General features: G+C 33.7%; 4 protein-coding genes across 6 annotated transcripts in view; 2 read left to right on the top strand and 2 right to left on the bottom strand.

Annotated features, from left to right (window-relative positions):
- Positions 1 to 263: 263 nt before the first annotated feature.
- Positions 264 to 3576, bottom strand: LOC144840588 (uncharacterized). Of its 2 annotated transcripts, none has more exons than XM_078696455.1 (6): positions 3300 to 3576; positions 2129 to 3002; positions 1924 to 2016; positions 1654 to 1701; positions 887 to 1042; positions 264 to 752 (listed from the first exon to the last, which is right to left on the bottom strand). In XM_078696455.1, exons 1-6 carry the CDS (start codon positions 3518 to 3520, stop codon positions 705 to 707), a joined length of 1440 nt encoding a protein of 479 aa, XP_078552581.1. In that variant the 5' UTR covers positions 3521 to 3576; the 3' UTR covers positions 264 to 704. The 2 variants fall into 2 exon arrangements, with proteins under 2 accessions (XP_078552581.1, XP_078552580.1); XM_078696454.1 differs by having other exon boundaries at positions 1924 to 2019; positions 3300 to 3575.
- Positions 644 to 6253, top strand: LOC144840613 (uncharacterized). Its single transcript, XM_078696495.1, has 7 exons — positions 644 to 759; positions 3959 to 4021; positions 4355 to 4539; positions 4766 to 4844; positions 4941 to 5090; positions 5548 to 5701; positions 5893 to 6253. Exons 3-6 carry the CDS (start codon positions 4375 to 4377, stop codon positions 5664 to 5666), a joined length of 513 nt encoding a protein of 170 aa, XP_078552621.1. The 5' UTR covers positions 644 to 759; positions 3959 to 4021; positions 4355 to 4374; the 3' UTR covers positions 5667 to 5701; positions 5893 to 6253.
- On the bottom strand, positions 5938 to 13576 carry LOC144840590 (cyclic GMP-AMP synthase-like). 2 transcript variants are annotated; one of them, XM_078696459.1, is made up of 4 exons: positions 13433 to 13576; positions 8094 to 9166; positions 6799 to 7002; positions 5938 to 6511 (listed from the first exon to the last, which is right to left on the bottom strand). In XM_078696459.1, exons 2-4 carry the CDS (start codon positions 9152 to 9154, stop codon positions 6286 to 6288), a joined length of 1491 nt encoding a protein of 496 aa, XP_078552585.1. In that variant the 5' UTR covers positions 9155 to 9166; positions 13433 to 13576; the 3' UTR covers positions 5938 to 6285. The 2 variants fall into 2 exon arrangements, with proteins under 2 accessions (XP_078552585.1, XP_078552584.1); XM_078696458.1 differs by having other exon boundaries at positions 5939 to 6514.
- A 2718-nt stretch (positions 13577 to 16294) lies between these two features.
- LOC144839215 (WD repeat-containing protein 90-like) overlaps positions 16295 to 18246 on the top strand; it is a gene marked incomplete at its 5' end in the record, with an annotated part of 36463 nt that continues 34511 nt past the window's right edge. Inside the window, 1 exon segment of the mRNA XM_078694527.1 lies at positions 16295 to 16322. Within this exon segment, the coding sequence (XP_078550653.1) occupies positions 16295 to 16322 (28 nt within the window).

Below are 18246 nucleotides of genomic sequence, written 5' to 3'. Positions count from 1 at the left end.
TATTTTGAATTATGTGAAAATATGAACGAACGAACGAAAATAAAGGTGAGAAATGTTATGTTATTTTTTGTGTGTTGTATTTGTTGCAGAGAAAACATATAATACCAATTTCATTATTACGATAACCAGTATGCTCTGATATGATGAATTTCTAACCCAGCACTTGTTTGATTGGTTTTAGAACATTCTGAACAGGGTTTGTTAAAAAATACATACATTAATACTTTCTGCCCAATAAAAGAAAGACACCTGAGAACAATGAATATTAAACCAATAGTTGACTTTTATTTTTTTTAGGTCCTTTTTCGGTTACAATAAAATAACTTGGTAAAATTAGTTTTTTTGAATAAAGAGTCTTTCACACCGGTTCCATCATGATTCTGGTGCGGCAGCAATTTGCACGTCAATGTTCCGTTTACATGATGCACGCCTATGCGCCAATCGATATGCGGGTAGCAGCATGAAAAATAAACATTTATGTTTGATTTGACGGTAGCGGAACAGGTGTCCAAGCTAAGTTAAAATAATGCAAGACCTACATTTAAATTGCATATTCATGTACTGTACAGTATCTTCAAATCTTGCCTTTTAATACATGATTCTTCATTTGTTTACACTACCCTGTCAATAAGCTATGGCAGCATAACCAATGTTGATGTTTTTGCTGATACCTTGCAAGTTGGTCAAACCTACAATTCCATTTTCTATGTGATAAGTCTTGGAGCCATAACTGCTGACCATTGCACAGAAACCTGTAAGGTAATATAATACACTACTACAATTCTAGCAAAAATATATCTTATTAATTAGCATAATTTGCTTCACAAATTCTTTCTCCACATTTGTATATTTGTTGTGGCAAAATCTACATTATATTTATACATACCACATTCTCATGTTCTGTGTTATCTTGTGTGTATTCTTCATCTAGTTCCATCTCAAACCGTCCCTCACGTTTCATATTTTCACTTGATGTGAATCCTTCACATAATTCTAGTGTTACAGATTGTGAGGTCGCATCATATTCCATTACCTTTCCTTCCTAGAGAGAGAAATCAGATAATATGTTGGATTAAAAAACTGGATGACTTCGTTTAAGGGGCCCTTATGTCGACACGGAACTAGACTCAACCCCACTCAACTGAAAGGAACTAGTTGCGCGAGAGTGCTTATGTCGAAATTTTGATCAATGGAACTGAAAGGAATCAGTGTGCGAGCACATATGTCAACACTGGAACTGATTGTAACTAGTCATGGTTACCTTACTTGCACAACACGTATATATATATTTGTATAGGAACCAGTATGTGTGAGCTTTTAAAGTAAAATTGAACTGATCCCTATTGGTCGCGTGACTTGATTCGAAGTTTTCAGTTCCGAAAAAAAGTAGAACATGGGCAACTGAAAGCAACATTTTTTTGTGCCTGTCAGTTGCGTTCAGTTGCTCGGAGCACTTATGTCAACACAGTTGAGTTGAGTTCCATGTCGACATAAGGGCACTTCAGGCAGAAAATCTCAGTTGACAGTCTGTTCTTCACATTTCAATAGTAAGATAATTTTTGTAAACAGATTTTCTGTTGACCACAAAGGTTTCCCTTTTGTATACTACACTAATTGTCTAATTTCTTGATTTAGATCATGTATGATATTTACCTTATATGCAGACACTTCTGGCATGTAACTTGCTGAAAGTTCCAAAATCTAACAAAACAAAATCATATAGTGGAAGTTATCAATAATAGAGACTTATTGGGTTGTTCCAACACAACCTGGCTCAACAACATGACTCAACCCATGAGGTCTCTTCCTGAACGCCCTCTGTAGTAGGGTGACATTTATTTCTATGGTTACATATACACGATTTTTTAAATCATTGTAATTGATAGTATATTATTTAGGTAAAAAAAACATGAAAAACTTTACCTTATAACAAATAACATCTCCTACTCTTGGTGGTCCTATAAGTGGACTTAATTTGCTGTAGTCTCTTGATGGAGGTGGAGGCAAATTGGTGGGCTGCTAAAATAACAAAAATGTAATTCGTAAACAAATGTAATAGTAGTATACCTACTTTTACAAAAATCTTGCTGATGCTTAGTTATTGTTGTAGAGTTAAAAATATTTTTACCTTCTCAACCACTTCCTTCTGTATCACCTGATTCCTTAAAACCTCGCTATTCATTTCCTGAATTTCTTCCCCCTCCCATCTGTCATCCTTATTTTCATCATTCATTTCTGTTGATTTTATTCCCACTTCATTCCCAGTCTCTTCTTGAATATTTCCAAGATCAGTATCATCGTCGCTGCTACTATCTGGATCAGACTCGAAGAATATGTGCTTTTTGTCACCGTTCTCCTTCACCTGACGAACCTTGACCTTTGTTTTGTTATCTACGCTGGCCGTCGATACTTCAACCGCATTTTTAGTCCCTTGCTTATTGGTGGTAATGTTGTTTTTAGTTTTACTTAGCTCAGTGTTCCATTTAATTCTTGGTCTTTTGTTACCATCTGAAGATGAAGTATCGGAACTAGAGCTATCACTACTACTACTCTGTACGTCCATTGTTGCTGTTTGCTTTTTCTTTTTAGATTCTTTCGATACATTGTCTTTATCAAGCACCTTTTCCAATTGAGATGATTTTGCTTGTTTTTTACTAATTACTTCAGTTTCATCGTTAGTGTTCGTTTGTGAATTACATTGTACTCTATCCAAACTTTTTTCACTATTACTTTTTTTGAATTTGTGTTTCTTTTTCTTATCAATTTTTTTATTCTTCTTCGCACTTTCTGTATCATTTACTTCTTCTACCTTTTTCTTTTTATTTACTGATTCGTTCACTAATAATAGTTTTTTGTCAATGTCATTCTCGCTTGGCGTACAAGCTGTTAGCAGCTGACTGTTTTCAGCAGTTCCTGAAGATTTCCTTTTTCGTTTCTTAATTTTCTCTTTTTTAGTTTCACAATCATCTAAACAAACAGAAACATCTGGTTTCAGTCGAACCCTGAAAAATTATCAATTGAAAAAAACAAAGTAGGATCTTAGCATCATATATACTTTTTTCATAGCCTTCTTGTGTTGTACCAACTACTAGCCTATACTAAACATATTGTTTGTAATTTGTATTGCAAGAATAATAACCTACCTACCTAAGCCTCACAAATAGAAGAGAGAGTATAGAAGGAAGGTAAAAGAATTAATTAGCATGATAAAACTATCCATAAAGCATAACTACGCAAAAAGATAACTATAAAAGCTAGGCCCTTTTGAAACAGCCAATAGCAGATTTAATGTAGCTTACCTCACGAAGACAATGTCGTTATCGTGTATCAACTCAATACCGTCCTTTGAGGGTAGAATAAAGTCATCAATAAATAAAGACACTTTGGATGATTTCTCAATAAGAAAACGTTTTTTAATACCCCTTTCTAAGTCTTTAATTATTATATGTTTTGAATCAACAAGGAACATACATTTCTTGATATCAACGCCGTCAAATATTAACTTTATCCTGACAGCCATTTTTCGATAAACAGCGTGCTGCAAAACCTTAACTCGAGCGTTTACGATTACTCGAGCGTAGTAAGAAATGTTATTGTATGGAACGCCGTTTGGGCATGAAAGACAATATACAGTTAGCATATCCTTTGTTCCTTTCATGAATTTAAACTACTATTTACTTTATCCCTTGTTGAAATGATTGATTGATATCAGAACTACCACTATGAACTTTGAATTTAGTACACTGCGTTTACAAAACAAACAGTATCTACTGTAAATACTTTCTAAAATTTAGCCCATATCACAAGGTATATTTGCAATAAATCTGGGACAAAAACCTGTGTGAACTTGGACAGTAGACTTATTGCATGGTAAAGACAGCAGAAACAATAATACTCTGATCAAAGATGTCATCAATGCGTCATAATCCGGTGAAATTTCTTTTGTTGTTGATTTCAGTATTTTATTTTGCAAATGGTCAAAAGCCATGCTGTTTGCCGAACCAATATCAAGCCTCATTGGGTAAGCATACCGTCAGAGGAGTAAGTGAAGAATTTGGGCCTCTATATTGCTGTTAATACGTCCTACCTTAATAATGGCATTCTGTTAAAATTGGTGTGTGATTCATCATATAATAATACCAATTTGCTGGTTAAGTCTAACTATTTTCTTTCTATAAACAGTCATACTCTATGCATATGTTTAAAATAATAAATGCATGTGTTTTTATTAGTTTCTTGAAATTCAATTTGATTTACTGGGCCAATAAGCAAAATGGGAAACTACAGTATCACTTAAGCAAAGGTATGAATTATCTTTTTTCTTTTCTTTCCATAAAACTGACTGTATTTACAGGTCAAACGATAGTGAGTGTGATGAATATGAATACATCGACAGCTGTTGGAACATTATCGGTGGGAAGGGAAACTTTCGCATATGACTTTACCAGTAAACTAGTTGGATCGTTTAACAGTTTAAACGTGACTACATCAGTGGGCGTGTTCCCTGTTAAAAGTCACACCATTAGTGACTACAAATTGGTATGTATTACTTTTATTCTCTTTGTCCTGCTTTAAACCATAAAATTAAAACCAATATTGAAACATGAGTTAGAAAGGATACTAAATACAGTAAAGTACACATCCTTTTTGGGAAACTCATATTAAGGGGACACTTTCCTGCAGGGACCTGTTGGGTCTCTAAGGTGACCCCTATATACTGTATTAAAGTTTGTAAAATACTATTATATTATGCTTTATTTCGTAGTCTGCAAAATGGACAATTGTAAACAACAAATGCACAGTGGAAAAACTGACACAAAACATGTCATCTCCTTGCATTTCGGGTGCGTAGAATACTTTATTACACCTATAAAATTGTTTAAAAGCATACTATTTATACAGTAACTTAAGCAATGCATTTATATTCTTGCTCATGTTAGATGATGCAACCTATCTCGGCAGCCTTGTGATTGGAGGAGTGTTAAATGGCCACCAATGGATGGTGAAGTCTGGAGCTATAAACTCTAGCTACACCGTTACTGACAAGTGTATTCCAATAGATATAACAACATACACATACAGTAAAGAAGGTATGTGGGGCATACAGTTGTCTTGACTGCATTTCAACTTAATATTGTTCAAAAGATCAATATTTTGGCACACATGACATTTAATAAATGTGTAATACGTGAGCTCTTACTCAACAAAAATTTAAACGTCAACTGGTGGACTAACATTTAAAGATAATACTACAGACTTCAGGCAAGTCATGCATACAGTTGTAATAGAGCATATTAAACCAAGGCAATCTAACAACAGGATGCTGAGCTCCAGAGATCAAAGGGTTTATCTGTGGCTGTGACATGGTCAATTCCACGACTGATGTTACAAGTTCCTATCTTGGCAAGGCGAGCTCAGTGTTCTTGATTAATTAAACCAATCCTTGTTGGATAGTTTAGTCTATTGTATCCCATGGTTTCGAGATATAGTAAATAAGGGTATTAAAACAATTGTAACAATTTCAATTTCTGAATCCTAAATTTTCAGGTTTGACACTCACAACAAACACCTTTGCTGACTTTGTACCCAATATTGATGATCCAGGCACTTTCTTCACTGTGCCAAAAGACTGTCCTAAGCCACCTGAGGACTGGATTAATGTCTAATGGTTTGCAATAATCACAGAAAACTTAGTATTATGGTAAGGTGTCTAACTCATGGCTTTCAGATTATCCAATTATCAACGAAAAAAGAACTTTACTTTACATGTCTGCCTACAATTAGTCAATAATAGAATTGCAAACATTCACAGTACATAGAAGCCTTCAACAAAGCACAGCATTTGGATCTGCATGCACATATTTACAATTATCATTCTCTTTTGATTTTTAGGTGACATATCTGCAGATTCTATTATGTCAATGAAATCTCTACCATAAGGACACACACAAAGAGTTATTTGATGCCAGAAAAGACATTTATTGAGACCAAAATTACATTCAATTCATTAACAAATCACTAATATACAGATGAGATCAAATATTATTATTACAGTATTTGGATTCAGCTATAAATACGACCAATCACTAACATTATTGCAGTTGACGATTGCAGCATAACAAACAAAAGTCTTTATTTTTTCCTTTTTGGAAACACAATGTGTACCGCAAACTGACTTTACTAGTTATTCGCCATGAATACAAAACATTAACTACATTTAAATGTTAAATAAAATTGAAATCATTCGCCAATAACTGCATACTATTTTATTAAATCAATCAAAAATTAATTGTGTAATTTCACTGTTGAACCTTCTTGGATTCCATATTCACCAAGCGTTTGTGAATTTTCTAATACTCTACCATTGTAGGTAAGTCTTTGGCGATACACAGGTATTCCTTGCCTGCTGAATATCTTTGTCTTCAAGTCTCTGACAGTGGATGAAGAAGACAAGTTTGTGTATGTTGTCTGTGTTCGTGAGTCGATGGAGTACACCTTAATTTCAAAATCACTGCTGGAATGAAATTACAAAAATAGAATAGAAATATCGTTGGGTGTGTAGGGGATTGGTAGTACAGTAAGGTGTACTGGTAGTCTGGTGACGTTTGTAAGGAATAACTTTGGAGTGGTTCGAGAGATGGTCCTTGAGATACACCAAGTGTAAAAGTCTTAATTTTAGAATAAAACATTACAAAGATTTCTGTGTTTAATATAGTACAGTACATTTTTATTTATTAATAAATAATAGTTTACAATTCGGCGTTGCCACATCTCATGGAATGATGATTGTCCACATACCTTGTACTGAGATAGGAAAATGCTACAGCCAAACCAAATGCTGCAACTGTACCCACAGCAGCAGCAGTTCCCATCCATGATCCCAGTCCACCACTAGCTTGTTCTTCTTGTGCTTCATTTTCATTATTATCGTCATCCTCATCATTGCCGCCATCATCATCATTGTCGCCATCATCATCATTGTCGTCTTTCTCATCCTGTATACTAAGTAAAAGAAATAGATTACAAAAAGTAAACATATTACAGTATGAATATTTTGGAGAATGGTAGTTACTCCAAACAACCTAAATTCAACAATATGTTTTTCATGCTGGTCAAAAGTTGAAAATTATATTATATATTTATCTGTAGGGCTGAAATTTAAAAATTAAAGTTATTAACTAGATTTAATTTGTCTCTATGACGAATTATAGGTTATAAGCATTGATTTAAATAAAGATAATTTATTTTTAAAAGATATATTGATTGATTTTCTCAAATCTTTAAATACTTATAATATATCATAGGATCTTGCTAACGCAAATACAATAGCTCGTATCACAATCCGATCAAAGATCCCTCTGTGTATAATGTCATAAACCACATTTGTTACATAATAATAAAGAAACAAGTTACTTTTTATCTAGATTTCAATATAGATCATATGTATAATCTATACATTAAGAAATAAAATTGAACAAACAATATGGATATTTTTAAACAAAATTTTGTTTCGTTTCCCAGCACAGACCACCTGAACCATACACAGCTGACTAAAAGTTGTAGAAAGATTCCTCCGTGTATTTACTATGCAGTAACCACTTTGGTGCAGATAGATTATTACATCCTGTAGTGAATTAGAATTTTTTACTATGATGACATCAAAATGATGCACTGTGAACATTTTAAGGAAGAAAGTTAATGTTAAGTTTGTTATTTCGGCTTAAGAAAATGTCATAATTTGTTTGATTATCGAAATTAATTCAAACAAATTTGATGCAATTAATGATGACTTAATCAATGTTTTTTCTCTTAATTTCATAATAAATCATGCATATGATACATTCACTTTTAAAAAATGAAATGCAAAATAGGGGTTCCCGAGCATTCTGACAATCTATATAAATTTTTTAAAATTTAGCATATTTTCACTATTTTTTTAACTTACACATGCGTAGCCTGTCACTTTTGACTTTTGATAGATTGGTTGGATTGTAACAGTACAGTAGTTACCTGTTTAAGACTTCCATAATTCTTCTTTTTAATTGGTTTTTATTTTTTGATTTATCACAGTACAGTATATTGAGTTGTCTTACCTGTCTAGGACTGCCATGAGGGTTTCATCACTTCTGCTTATGCGGCGCAACCAGTTTTTTAAATTGTCCAAAGTACTATCACTGATTGGTTGGAACAAATTAATATCTCTATTAAAGAAACAATTCAGTTTGGAGTCCTCTACCTGTAAGAACTCTATTAAAATATTAATAAGTCCTTTAAACCAAATATCAAGATCGTTTTCCTTCCACGATTCCGCATTTCTTTCATTTAGAAGAAGCAGGCAGGTTTTGAGATGGTATGATTTCACCTTTCCAAATTGTGAACGATGCTGATCTGAAGCTGCAATTGCCTTTAAAATCTTAAGACATGCACGATGCACTTCATCCATTCTATTTATAACTTCTTTCTCTTGTTCAGAGTAACTCATTCGCCAGATATGGTTGAATATATTATCAGCAAGAGGCATCATTGAATGGTAATAGTCTGCTTGGTGATGACGTTTGGCAACAAGATATTCTCCTCCTTGTAGCTTTACAGCAGGAACCAAATCAATATCAATAGTGACATCACCATGTTTTACACGAAGCCTCTTCGCTGCACCTTGATCACGCATTTTGATGTCATATCCTGGGAGTTGTATTTTCATAAATTCAATTGCATCATTTACCACTGCTTGCATCCTACGGTTAATTTTTATTGGACTTAGCATACCATCTATGATACATTTCTTCCAAATATCATCACTGCTATATATGAAATAGTATCCTGATGCCTCCTTCATCTCTCTAAGAAAGGCTTGGCCATTCAGGGTTATTGGTACAAGTAGATCAAACTCAATAGGCTTAGTTACCCTCAGACCTTCAAAGCTACTGCCCTGGCGAATCAATTCACCAAATTCATACTTCACGCTTGTACTTCTTGTATACATTTTAAACTTTTCTATGATCTTCTCCAATACATGCCTAGCTTCCGTTCGTACAGATTTATCAATAACAGCATGTTTGTAGTAGAAAGATCTAAGCTTTGAGAGCAATGGCTTTCCACATTGGACTGGACCAATGTAATCTTCTCTGCAGTTCCCGTAACCGTAATATGACATCTTGTGCTTTTTCTAAAATGATAATAAAAATAAATTAGGAACTAGATGTTCCAGCTCTATAATACTTGACAGCTCCATTTTATTATAACAAAATGAAAGCTTTCAATTGTTGTGAATCTTAAATAAGGACAATATGTGTGTAATTTATTCAGCCCTTCCTTGCTACGGCTTACTTGTGTCTTAATCCATGGTACAATGTAACTACTGTAGTTTCAACTATATATTGTAAGCCAAGCCAGACTACAACACAAGATTGATCAGGTGCCGTTTTCGGCCACCTCGACTTATATGGACTATACCATTATTATGATAGGGGTGTGGTGTATTATGTTTTATGTAGAGAAGGGTGTCTATAAAATGGAAGACAATATAATTGTTCTGTTATGTAACATACGGTACAAACTACAAGGAACAATATAAAACATCAAAAACTAGCAAGCATGTACTTTTTACAAGGCATGTTATTATTAGGTACTGTGTTACGGAATGCCAAGATTATGTAACAATATTACTATATTAACTCGGCCTATATAAGTAGGTATACTTACTTACTATATATAAAAACTAAACTAAACACTACAGTATAATCAAAATTAAAACATATTAAATACTATGTTATGCCTATCTGGATTTAAACACATTAAATTTTAGTACAATCAGATTCGAAATTATAAAATCTTAAATACTACAATACAATCGGAATTAAAACATGTTAAACTACAATACAACTAAATACTACAGTACAATCGGAATCAAAACATCTTAAATACTACAATACAATCGGAATTAAAACATGTGAAACTAAACTAAATATCACAATACTACACTCTATAATGTTGTGAAATATGTAAAAGAATTTTGGCAAATTCATTCTAATCGGCCCAATCCTATAGGTAGATAAATCATATTTTTTATTTGCAAGGGATAAATCCCAACAACATGGATTTGAACTCAAGAACCTGGCATCGGTAGACGAGCTTCATTGACATAATTATATGTTTTTTGTTTGTTTTACTGATCACCTGATACATTTACATTTAATGCTAAGTGTAAAACGAATTGTAGAGATACAGAAACAAAATGGTAACAGATTCACTAACATAATTATATGTTTATGTGTTTTACTGATTACCTGATACATTTACATTTAATGTTAAATGTAAATAAATGAAACGAATGTAGATACAGAAACAAAATGGTAACAGATTCATTAAAGATGTATTGTCCCTTTGACTAATTCCAAAAAAAAAAAAAAAAAAATATTTAAAAAAAAGTGGGTCATTTTGAAGTATCATAATAGTTATTAACTTTCACCAAAAATTAGTCAAAAAAAAAAATCATTTAACTGAAATACAGACGTTTTTTTTTGTTAAAAAAATAACTTTGACTTCCAGTTAAAGTTTTCGATCAAAACATATCTCATAATGCAACGCGCTTGTTTGGCTACTCTGTATGCATAATCATAAAACTTCCTTGCGATCTGTGTGAAAACACCTTCTCAACCGTGACAAGTTGTAAACAATCCTAATTAGCATCATGCATAATGCATACTAGTGGTTTGAAATCTTTGTTTACTTTCGCTTGCGACGATTTTCCAGACGAAATGTAATAAAATTAATTTACCTGTTAATTACGTAAACTTGTTGTTTTTGGCTCGAATTTTCGACTTAAAGTGAACAACTTTAATATTTCTTTGATATGGCCAATTTCAATTTAGAATATTTTGACCTTTATTTTTTGTGTTTCAAGGGACAATAAATCTTTAACGTAATTATGTATGTTTGCTTTACTGATCACCTGATACATTTACATTTAATGTTAAAGATAAATGAATGAAACGATTGTAGATACAGAAACAAAATGGTAACAGATTCATTGACGACATAATTACCTCCGCCAAGGAGGTTATGTTTTCACCCCTGTATGTTTGTGTGTCTGTCTGTGAACAGCCTGGAGGCCACAGTTTTTATCCGATTCTCACCAAATTTGGCAACAATGATCTATGCCCCAAAAGCTCGGACGAGTTCGAATTTGAGGGGAAAAGGTCATAGGTCAAGGTCACAACTAACAAAAAACTATTTTACTGCCTAGAGAACACTGTTTTTATCCGATTCTCACCAAACTTAGCCACAATGACAATGACACATCATATAATTGTGGTTAAATTTTGAAGGGTCAGGGTCAAAGATCAAGGTCCACAAAAAACAAAAAAAAAAGAAATAAAAAAACAATAAAAAAAAAAAACCTCAGTGGGACTTCAACCAGCGATCTCAACTGTGAGAGGCTGGATACATAACCATTACACCACACTGTCATCCACAACTTTGTAGTGTGCAGTTAGCATATTTACACTTAGAACTAATAAAAAAAAATGTAAAAAAAAAATATTCAGGTGGCATTTTATGTAGGGGAATTTTACGGTAGGCGGAGGTTTGTACTCTCGGAGTACCCTCTAGTTATATGTATTTTTGTTTTACGACGACTCGGCTATAGTTGGACTTATAACAACGATTATTCTCTGTACCTTTCTGATTATTCGATTTACCAATTATGGCAAACATTTTCTTGAACTAAACATAAATAAAACAAAAGAAATAAGAATTGATTTTCGAAAACATAATTGGTCTGAAAGTATACATTAATTAAAGGAAAGGAGGCAGAGATTGTTAACAATTATAAGTATCTGGGAATAGTGTTTGACTAAAGCTTAAATGGGTGGACATGTTGATCATATAATTAAGAAGTTAAATACAAGGCTGTATACTGCTTGAGGAAACTCGGTTCTTTGGGGTAAAGCAGGATATTTCACTATAGAATGTTTATGTTTTAATAATCAGTGATGTTCTATTTGGGGATATTGTAGCCTATGTTGGGCTGGGAATATCAGTAGAAGCTGTTGGGTAGAGCGGGGAAAGTAATTGGTTTGTCTATGCAAGCTTGACTCGTTCTACAGCGAACGGCTTGCCGATGTATTCCATGCTATATTGGAAGACACCAATCATCTCCTGCATGGCGACATTATCAGCTCCGTTTTTCAATCGTTATAACGTTTTGATGCAAACGTTCAATTAGAACACAGAAACGTTTAAAAACGTCTTTAAAATGTTTTAGAAAAACCAAACCTAAAAACATGCAGTGTCAAATGTTTCGATTACGTTTAACAAACGTTCTGTGTTTTCTGGGAACAAAATGGTACAGATTCATTGACAATATTATAATGTTTATTTGTTTTACTGATTACCTAATAATCAGTATGTGATAGATCTATGTACTACTGTTATCGTTACGTTAGATAAATTATATTTTTTATTTGTAACTGGAATAAAAACATAAAAACTAATTTCTTTATACTTTCTGTATCTATATCCGTAAAAATTATTCAATATCCACCTTTAGGGAATCCACCTAATATCCATATTAGGGAAGAATACCTAAAAATGATATAGAAATAATTAAGAGGCATATAATAGAAATTCCATATAATATACTGTAGCTTGAAAACTGAAGTTAATTCTACAGCGAAACATAATGCACTAAGATAAGAACAAAAGCAGCAGCATTTTAACACTTAGCACACTCAATTTAGCCTGAGAGAAAAGAATCAAGAACAGGAGATAAAGAGGAGAATCAGATTGGGCTGGTGCCAATATGGTAAACTGAGCAACATCATGAGAGGGGAAATACTGTTAAGCCTAAAAAGAAAGGTCTTTAATCAATGCGTGTTACCAACCATGACATATGGAGCTGCGACCTGGGCACTGTCAAATAAAATGGAAAAGAAAATAGCAGCAGCACAGCACAACATGGAAAGAAATATGCTCGGAATCACATATAAAGACAGAAAAACAAATGAATGGGTGAGAAAACAAACACAAGTTCAAGACATTATAAGAACTATCAAATTAAGTAAGTGGAAGTGGGCTGGACATATCAGTAGGAGAAGAGACAATAGATGGACTTCGCTAATGACATCATGGAGACCGATGGATGGGAGTAGAAATAGAGGAAGACAAAGAGTGAGATGGCGAGATGAAATAGACAAGTATTGGGGTACAGTGCAGTGGCAGGAAGCAGCTAGAGATCGTGCACTGTGGCAGAAACATGCTGAGGCTTTCGTCCAGCAGTGGACTGACAACGGCTGATGATGATGATGACACTCAATTAATAAATGGGACACCAACCCCTATTTTCCCATCTTTTTATAATGGTATACCCTAGTCCTTACAAGTCGAGGTGGCCGAAAACGGCACCTGATCCCACAAGATTCTTTTAACTTACAAGTTCTTTTAAAGTTCTTTATCTTCTTGAATCTACTTTAAATCTCTTCACTCGAGTCGGCTCTGTAGCTCTGTGTCAACAGAATAGTTTATTCTCCGGGGTATTCTCCGGTATATCTTTTCGGGAATTTCATATTCTTGTTGTCGTCTTCTCTCTCTATGTGACGTTGTTGTACTATTGAGGGCGCTGTTCTAAATGATAACATTAGTCCAGTCAAAAATCACCCTCACCATGTACCATGGTATAAGAACGTACCCTAATAAAATTTCATCCGTAGGTTCTATGTATATAGGTAATAACATTTCTTGATGTTGCGTCTTGCAAAACTTGGGATTTTACGAGAAAATTAGACTTTTATACCCAATTTATAACCGCCTCATGTCGTATTATTGTGTACAGCGAATGCGACGAAGCGTGACTGAAATTACGAGACGCCGTTAGCGCCCGTTGAAAAATGCATTAACAAAGCTAAAAACCTACACAATTAATAGTTTATACAATAAGTTAAGTATAGTTTACAATAAATTATGTAATAAAATACATAACATATAAAGAAAACCCAAGTATAAACTAAAATATTTACAGATATGTGTTTAAAAATGTAAAAATAAAAATGGCCTTCCATAAAATAAAGTGCGCCCTCACGCGTCATACTTTTATCGGACTTGTATGGATGGTTATACAAGGCATTAATAAAAACGATAATTATACGAAACCCGATGCGATTTGTTAGTTATTTCCTCTGCAAGAGGCAGAATATTATATTTTCACAACTATATTTCTATTTTTTATCATGGAAAAAAAGGATTGTATATTTAAACACATTACAACCTCCAGTATACCATCATGATGGATTAAGTTAAGCGCCGTATTGTATATCTGCTAACGCGTAATGATCTCCTAGTTATCTGGTTTTATTTTGGACATTCTTTTTTTTCACAGCATTACTTGCGTGGATATCACAATGCATTGTATATTCGCGATTATAGTCAATGTTAATTTGAGTAAGAATCATTTTTAAATGACAGTCCATTTCGCGTATACGATAATAAAAATTAAATGAATAAAGTCGTCTCATGTTCTCATTGGTTACCCGCAACAAAGTTAATCCTTGTGATTGTTAGTTTTGTTTAAGTTTCTTTGAATTGTCTATTGGCATCCATATCGTATGATGTGTGAGACAATTTCGTGTTTTAGAAAATGTAATCCTGCCACAAGATTCTTTATAATGTTCGAAGACGTCTGACGGATAACTATGTATTGTTTTACATTTTATTAATTAATTAATTAATCTTCATCTTGACTTTTAGGGACAATAGCCTACATCTTTTAAGTTTAAAACGGCATTTATAAGCATTTGAATAAGCCAACAAATTAAACTACTGTGTTCTCCCAAGCTTTTTAAATATTATTTAAATGCATTAAAATGCGTCGGACTCGGCGGATAACAATATTTGAAATAAATGCACATAAAAACTTTTGTTTTGGGCTTTACTTTCTCGTCCCAAGTGAGAACTCAGGGCGTGGAGGTGAACCGATCGTTTATGACATGCTTTTGTGTATAAAATGTCCAATAATAATTATCATTGTAGGACTACTCTCCACCAAAAAACTTTATATTAGAATGTATTTAATACGTCGATCACGCCTTAAAAAAGGAGAATTGGGATAATACAGTATGTCGTTTCTCGCGAATCTTCATCACACTCCAACATTATTTAGTGAAATGTGAATGGAAAAACGGGAAAATACTTTAACTTTAGAATACTTTGAATTCTGGAAGACGACTTCGAACTTAAAGAATCGTCATGAATGACGTTTATTGGCTCAAACTTCACACATCGGTACGATGTGGAGGCCACACGGATTCAGGGAGGATCAAACCGGCTCCTCCTCCCCATTGGCAGTGGGGGCAGCGGTGGGTGGCGGCGGGTGAAAGGGGAAAATGTAAAATGTTAATTCAGACGAATCCCAACCAGCCCCTTTGATACGCTCTTAATAATTGTTGGAAAGTGAAAAGTAGACCTACTTGAGGTAGTATCTTTCGCATAGGCCTATGCGAAATGTATTATCCTTAAATGATTGGTTCTTACTCTAATTAAGATTACAAATCGCGAATGATAGTTCAAAATATGCAATGCATTGTGATATTTACGCAAGCAATGCTGTGAATAAAACCAGATAGCTAGGAGATCATTACACGTTAGCAGATATACAATATGCACTTAATCCATCATGATGGTATACTGGAGGTTGTAATGTGTTTAAATATATAAAATCCTTTTTTTCCATGATAAAAATTATAAATAAATTTGTGAAAATAAAATATTCTGCCTCTTGCGTAAAAAAAAGGCAATAACTAACAAACCGCATCGGGTTTCGTATAATTATTATTAATGCCTTGTATAACCATCCATACAAGTCCGATAAAAGTATGACGCGTGAGGGCGCACTTTATTTCATGGAAGGCCATTTTTTTTTGTACATTTTTTAAACACATATCTGTAAATATTTTAGTTTATAGTTGGGTTTTCTTTATATGTTATGTATTTTATTATATAATTTATTGTAAACTATACTTAACTTATTGTATAAACTATTAATTTTGTAGGTTTTATAGTTTTGTTAATGTATTTTTCAACGGGCGCTAACGGCGTCTCGTAATTTCAGTCACGCTTCGTCGCATTCGCTGTACACAATAATACGACATGAGGCGGTTATATTGGGTATAAAAGTCTAATTTTCTCGTAAAATCCCAAGTTTTGCAAGACGCAACATCAAGAAATGTTATTACCTATATACATAGAACCTACGGATGAAATTTTATTAGGGTACGTTCTTATACCATGGTGAGGGTGATTTTTGACTGGACTACATTTGAAACATGGCGGTAAACAACAGTTTGTTTGTTTGTATTGTAAACAAAATAGAAATGCGTTAACAAAATACATAGATTGTACTTTAAACTTGACAACTTAATTATGTCGAAAAGTATGTAAAGCATAACATTTTTGGAATTTAATAAATAGGTAGGAGGCCTAGCCTACTAGCTAGGCCCTCCCTACTAGCCAGGCCTTGGCCTAGCTAGGGCTACTACTAGGGGTACTACTACTACTAGGCCTAGCTAGGTATGCTAGGCCTACTACTACTAGCTAGGCCTAGTAGAGTAGTTAGGCTAAAAAAAAGGGCCGGCTAGCCTAGATAGGCTATATACTAGGCCTAGGTAGGTAGGTTAGCTTACTTCTAGCCTATTTAGTATAGGCCCTCCTAGGCCTAGCCTAACTAGATAGTTTAGTAGTAGGCCTAGACTTAGAGGCCTAGGCTAGCTTTATTTTAATTTTACAAGAGGCTAGAAGGCCTAGCTAGGTTAGATGGTCGTGGGTCGTGGTTTTGAATACACAGTAATTTCAACGTGAAAAACTGGCGATTTCAAATATACGTACCGCAGGACTATACATGTCGTTTGCAGGAACGAATAAATGAGAATGGTGATTTATGTAGTCGAGTCAAATGGCCGAGCGGTTAAGGCAGGGGCGCCGTTTACCATACCTAAAGAGACAACAATATCAGCATGAGTAAGGATAAGGACTATAAACCGTAGGTCCAGTGAACACAGTTATAACCTGTGTGAACCCAGTTCATTATTCGAGTTCGAGAAGAGTAGGGGGTTACCCTGGTGAACTGGTTCACAAAAAAGCCTAAAAAATTACCGCCTATCTAATATGACGATAATAGATACCGAATAGATGATACCGGACCATCACTTCTCATACAAATAGGTTTCGCAACAGCTTCTATCCAGCTGCCATTCGGGCACTGAATGCTAGTTAAGAATCCGTATGAGAGTGATGTGACATTTATCATTGTAATTGCGTTTTTTTTTAAATTTATATCTGTATTCTGTGTATCAGAGCAAACACAATTTCTATGTATATATTTTGTTTTACTGTATATGCAAATGACAATAAAAGGAAATGATGATTTCCACTAATGAATGAATGACAGTGATTAATTTACTATTGGTAGTCCATGGCCACATTGCCTAAAGACAATAAAAAAAAATAGTCAACTAAAATTAGCACCCTGGAAATTACTTTCGAAAGAACATTTGTATAAACGTATATAAAATCTATCAAAATAGTATTTAAAAAAAAAAATCAGCTTGTCTTCAACATTTTATGATGCTATACTTGAGCTGTTTAAAAATTTTCAGCTAATAAAAAGCAATTATTGTGGAAGTTAAGTAGATAGGTAAATACAAAGCATCCTCGTATTATTGTGTGCGGGTATTTTTCAAGATGGACATCCATTAGACAGTGTATACCACAATCCGAAAACACCCTATTTTGCCAAATTGTTGAACCTAAATTTGTTTTAATTGTCAATTAACTAATTATCTGGCTCAACTTAATTTAGTAAACAGGGTTACATCAGGTGGTTAAAATCAGTACTGAAAGTATAATAAACCAACATCATAATACCATGGAGTACAAATTCTAGAAGTAACGCACGATTTACCAAATTTTGCCCTTACGTAAATTTATATATAGATTAGAAGCAGTTAAGTTTAACTTTAAGGAAGGGGGTCAGCTAAAACCGCCTAGCCAGTCTATAGAGCTTAAAGATGTATTGTCCCTTTGTCAAATTCCAAAAAAATAAAAAATAAAAGATTTTGAAAAAAAGTGGGTCATTTTGAAGTATCATCGTTTCACCAAAAATTAGTCGAAAAAAAAATCATTTAACTGAAATACAGACGTTTTTTGGTTAAAAAAATAACTTTGACTTTACTTCCAGTCAAAGTTTTCGATCAAAAC

Source organism: Antedon bifida, chromosome 4 (assembly GCF_963402885.1).
Source record: "Antedon bifida chromosome 4, ecAntBifi1.1, whole genome shotgun sequence".
Lineage (NCBI taxonomy): Eukaryota > Metazoa > Echinodermata > Crinoidea > Comatulida > Antedonidae > Antedon > Antedon bifida.
This window is presented reverse-complemented; position numbering and strand designations above follow the sequence as displayed.

Excerpts from the sequence above, each read along its gene's own strand:
- LOC144840588 (XM_078696454.1), bottom strand. The coding sequence starts at position 3,520 with ATGGCTGTCAGGATAAAGTTAATATTTGACGGCGTTGATATCAAGAAA. Across the intron at positions 3,003-3,299 it reads AACGACATTGTCTTCGTGAG|GGTTCGACTGAAACCAGATG; the intron begins GTAAGCTACATT and ends ATAATTTTTCAG. Across the intron at positions 1,043-1,653 it reads CAGAAGTGTCTGCATATAAG|GAAGGAAAGGTAATGGAATA; the intron begins GTAAATATCATA and ends TTCTCTCTCTAG.
- LOC144840613 (XM_078696495.1), top strand. The coding sequence starts at position 4,375 with ATGAATATGAATACATCGACAGCTGTTGGAACATTATCGGTGGGAAGG. Across the intron at positions 4,540-4,765 it reads CCATTAGTGACTACAAATTG|TCTGCAAAATGGACAATTGT; the intron begins GTATGTATTACT and ends TTTATTTCGTAG. Across the intron at positions 5,091-5,547 it reads ATACACATACAGTAAAGAAG|GTTTGACACTCACAACAAAC; the intron begins GTATGTGGGGCA and ends CTAAATTTTCAG.
- LOC144840590 (XM_078696458.1), bottom strand. The coding sequence starts at position 9,154 with ATGTCATATTACGGTTACGGGAACTGCAGAGAAGATTACATTGGTCCA. Across the intron at positions 7,003-8,093 it reads CTCATGGCAGTCCTAGACAG|TATACAGGATGAGAAAGACG; the intron begins GTAAGACAACTC and ends TCTTTTACTTAG. Across the intron at positions 6,515-6,798 it reads TTTTCCTATCTCAGTACAAG|CAGTGATTTTGAAATTAAGG; the intron begins GTATGTGGACAA and ends ATTTCATTCCAG.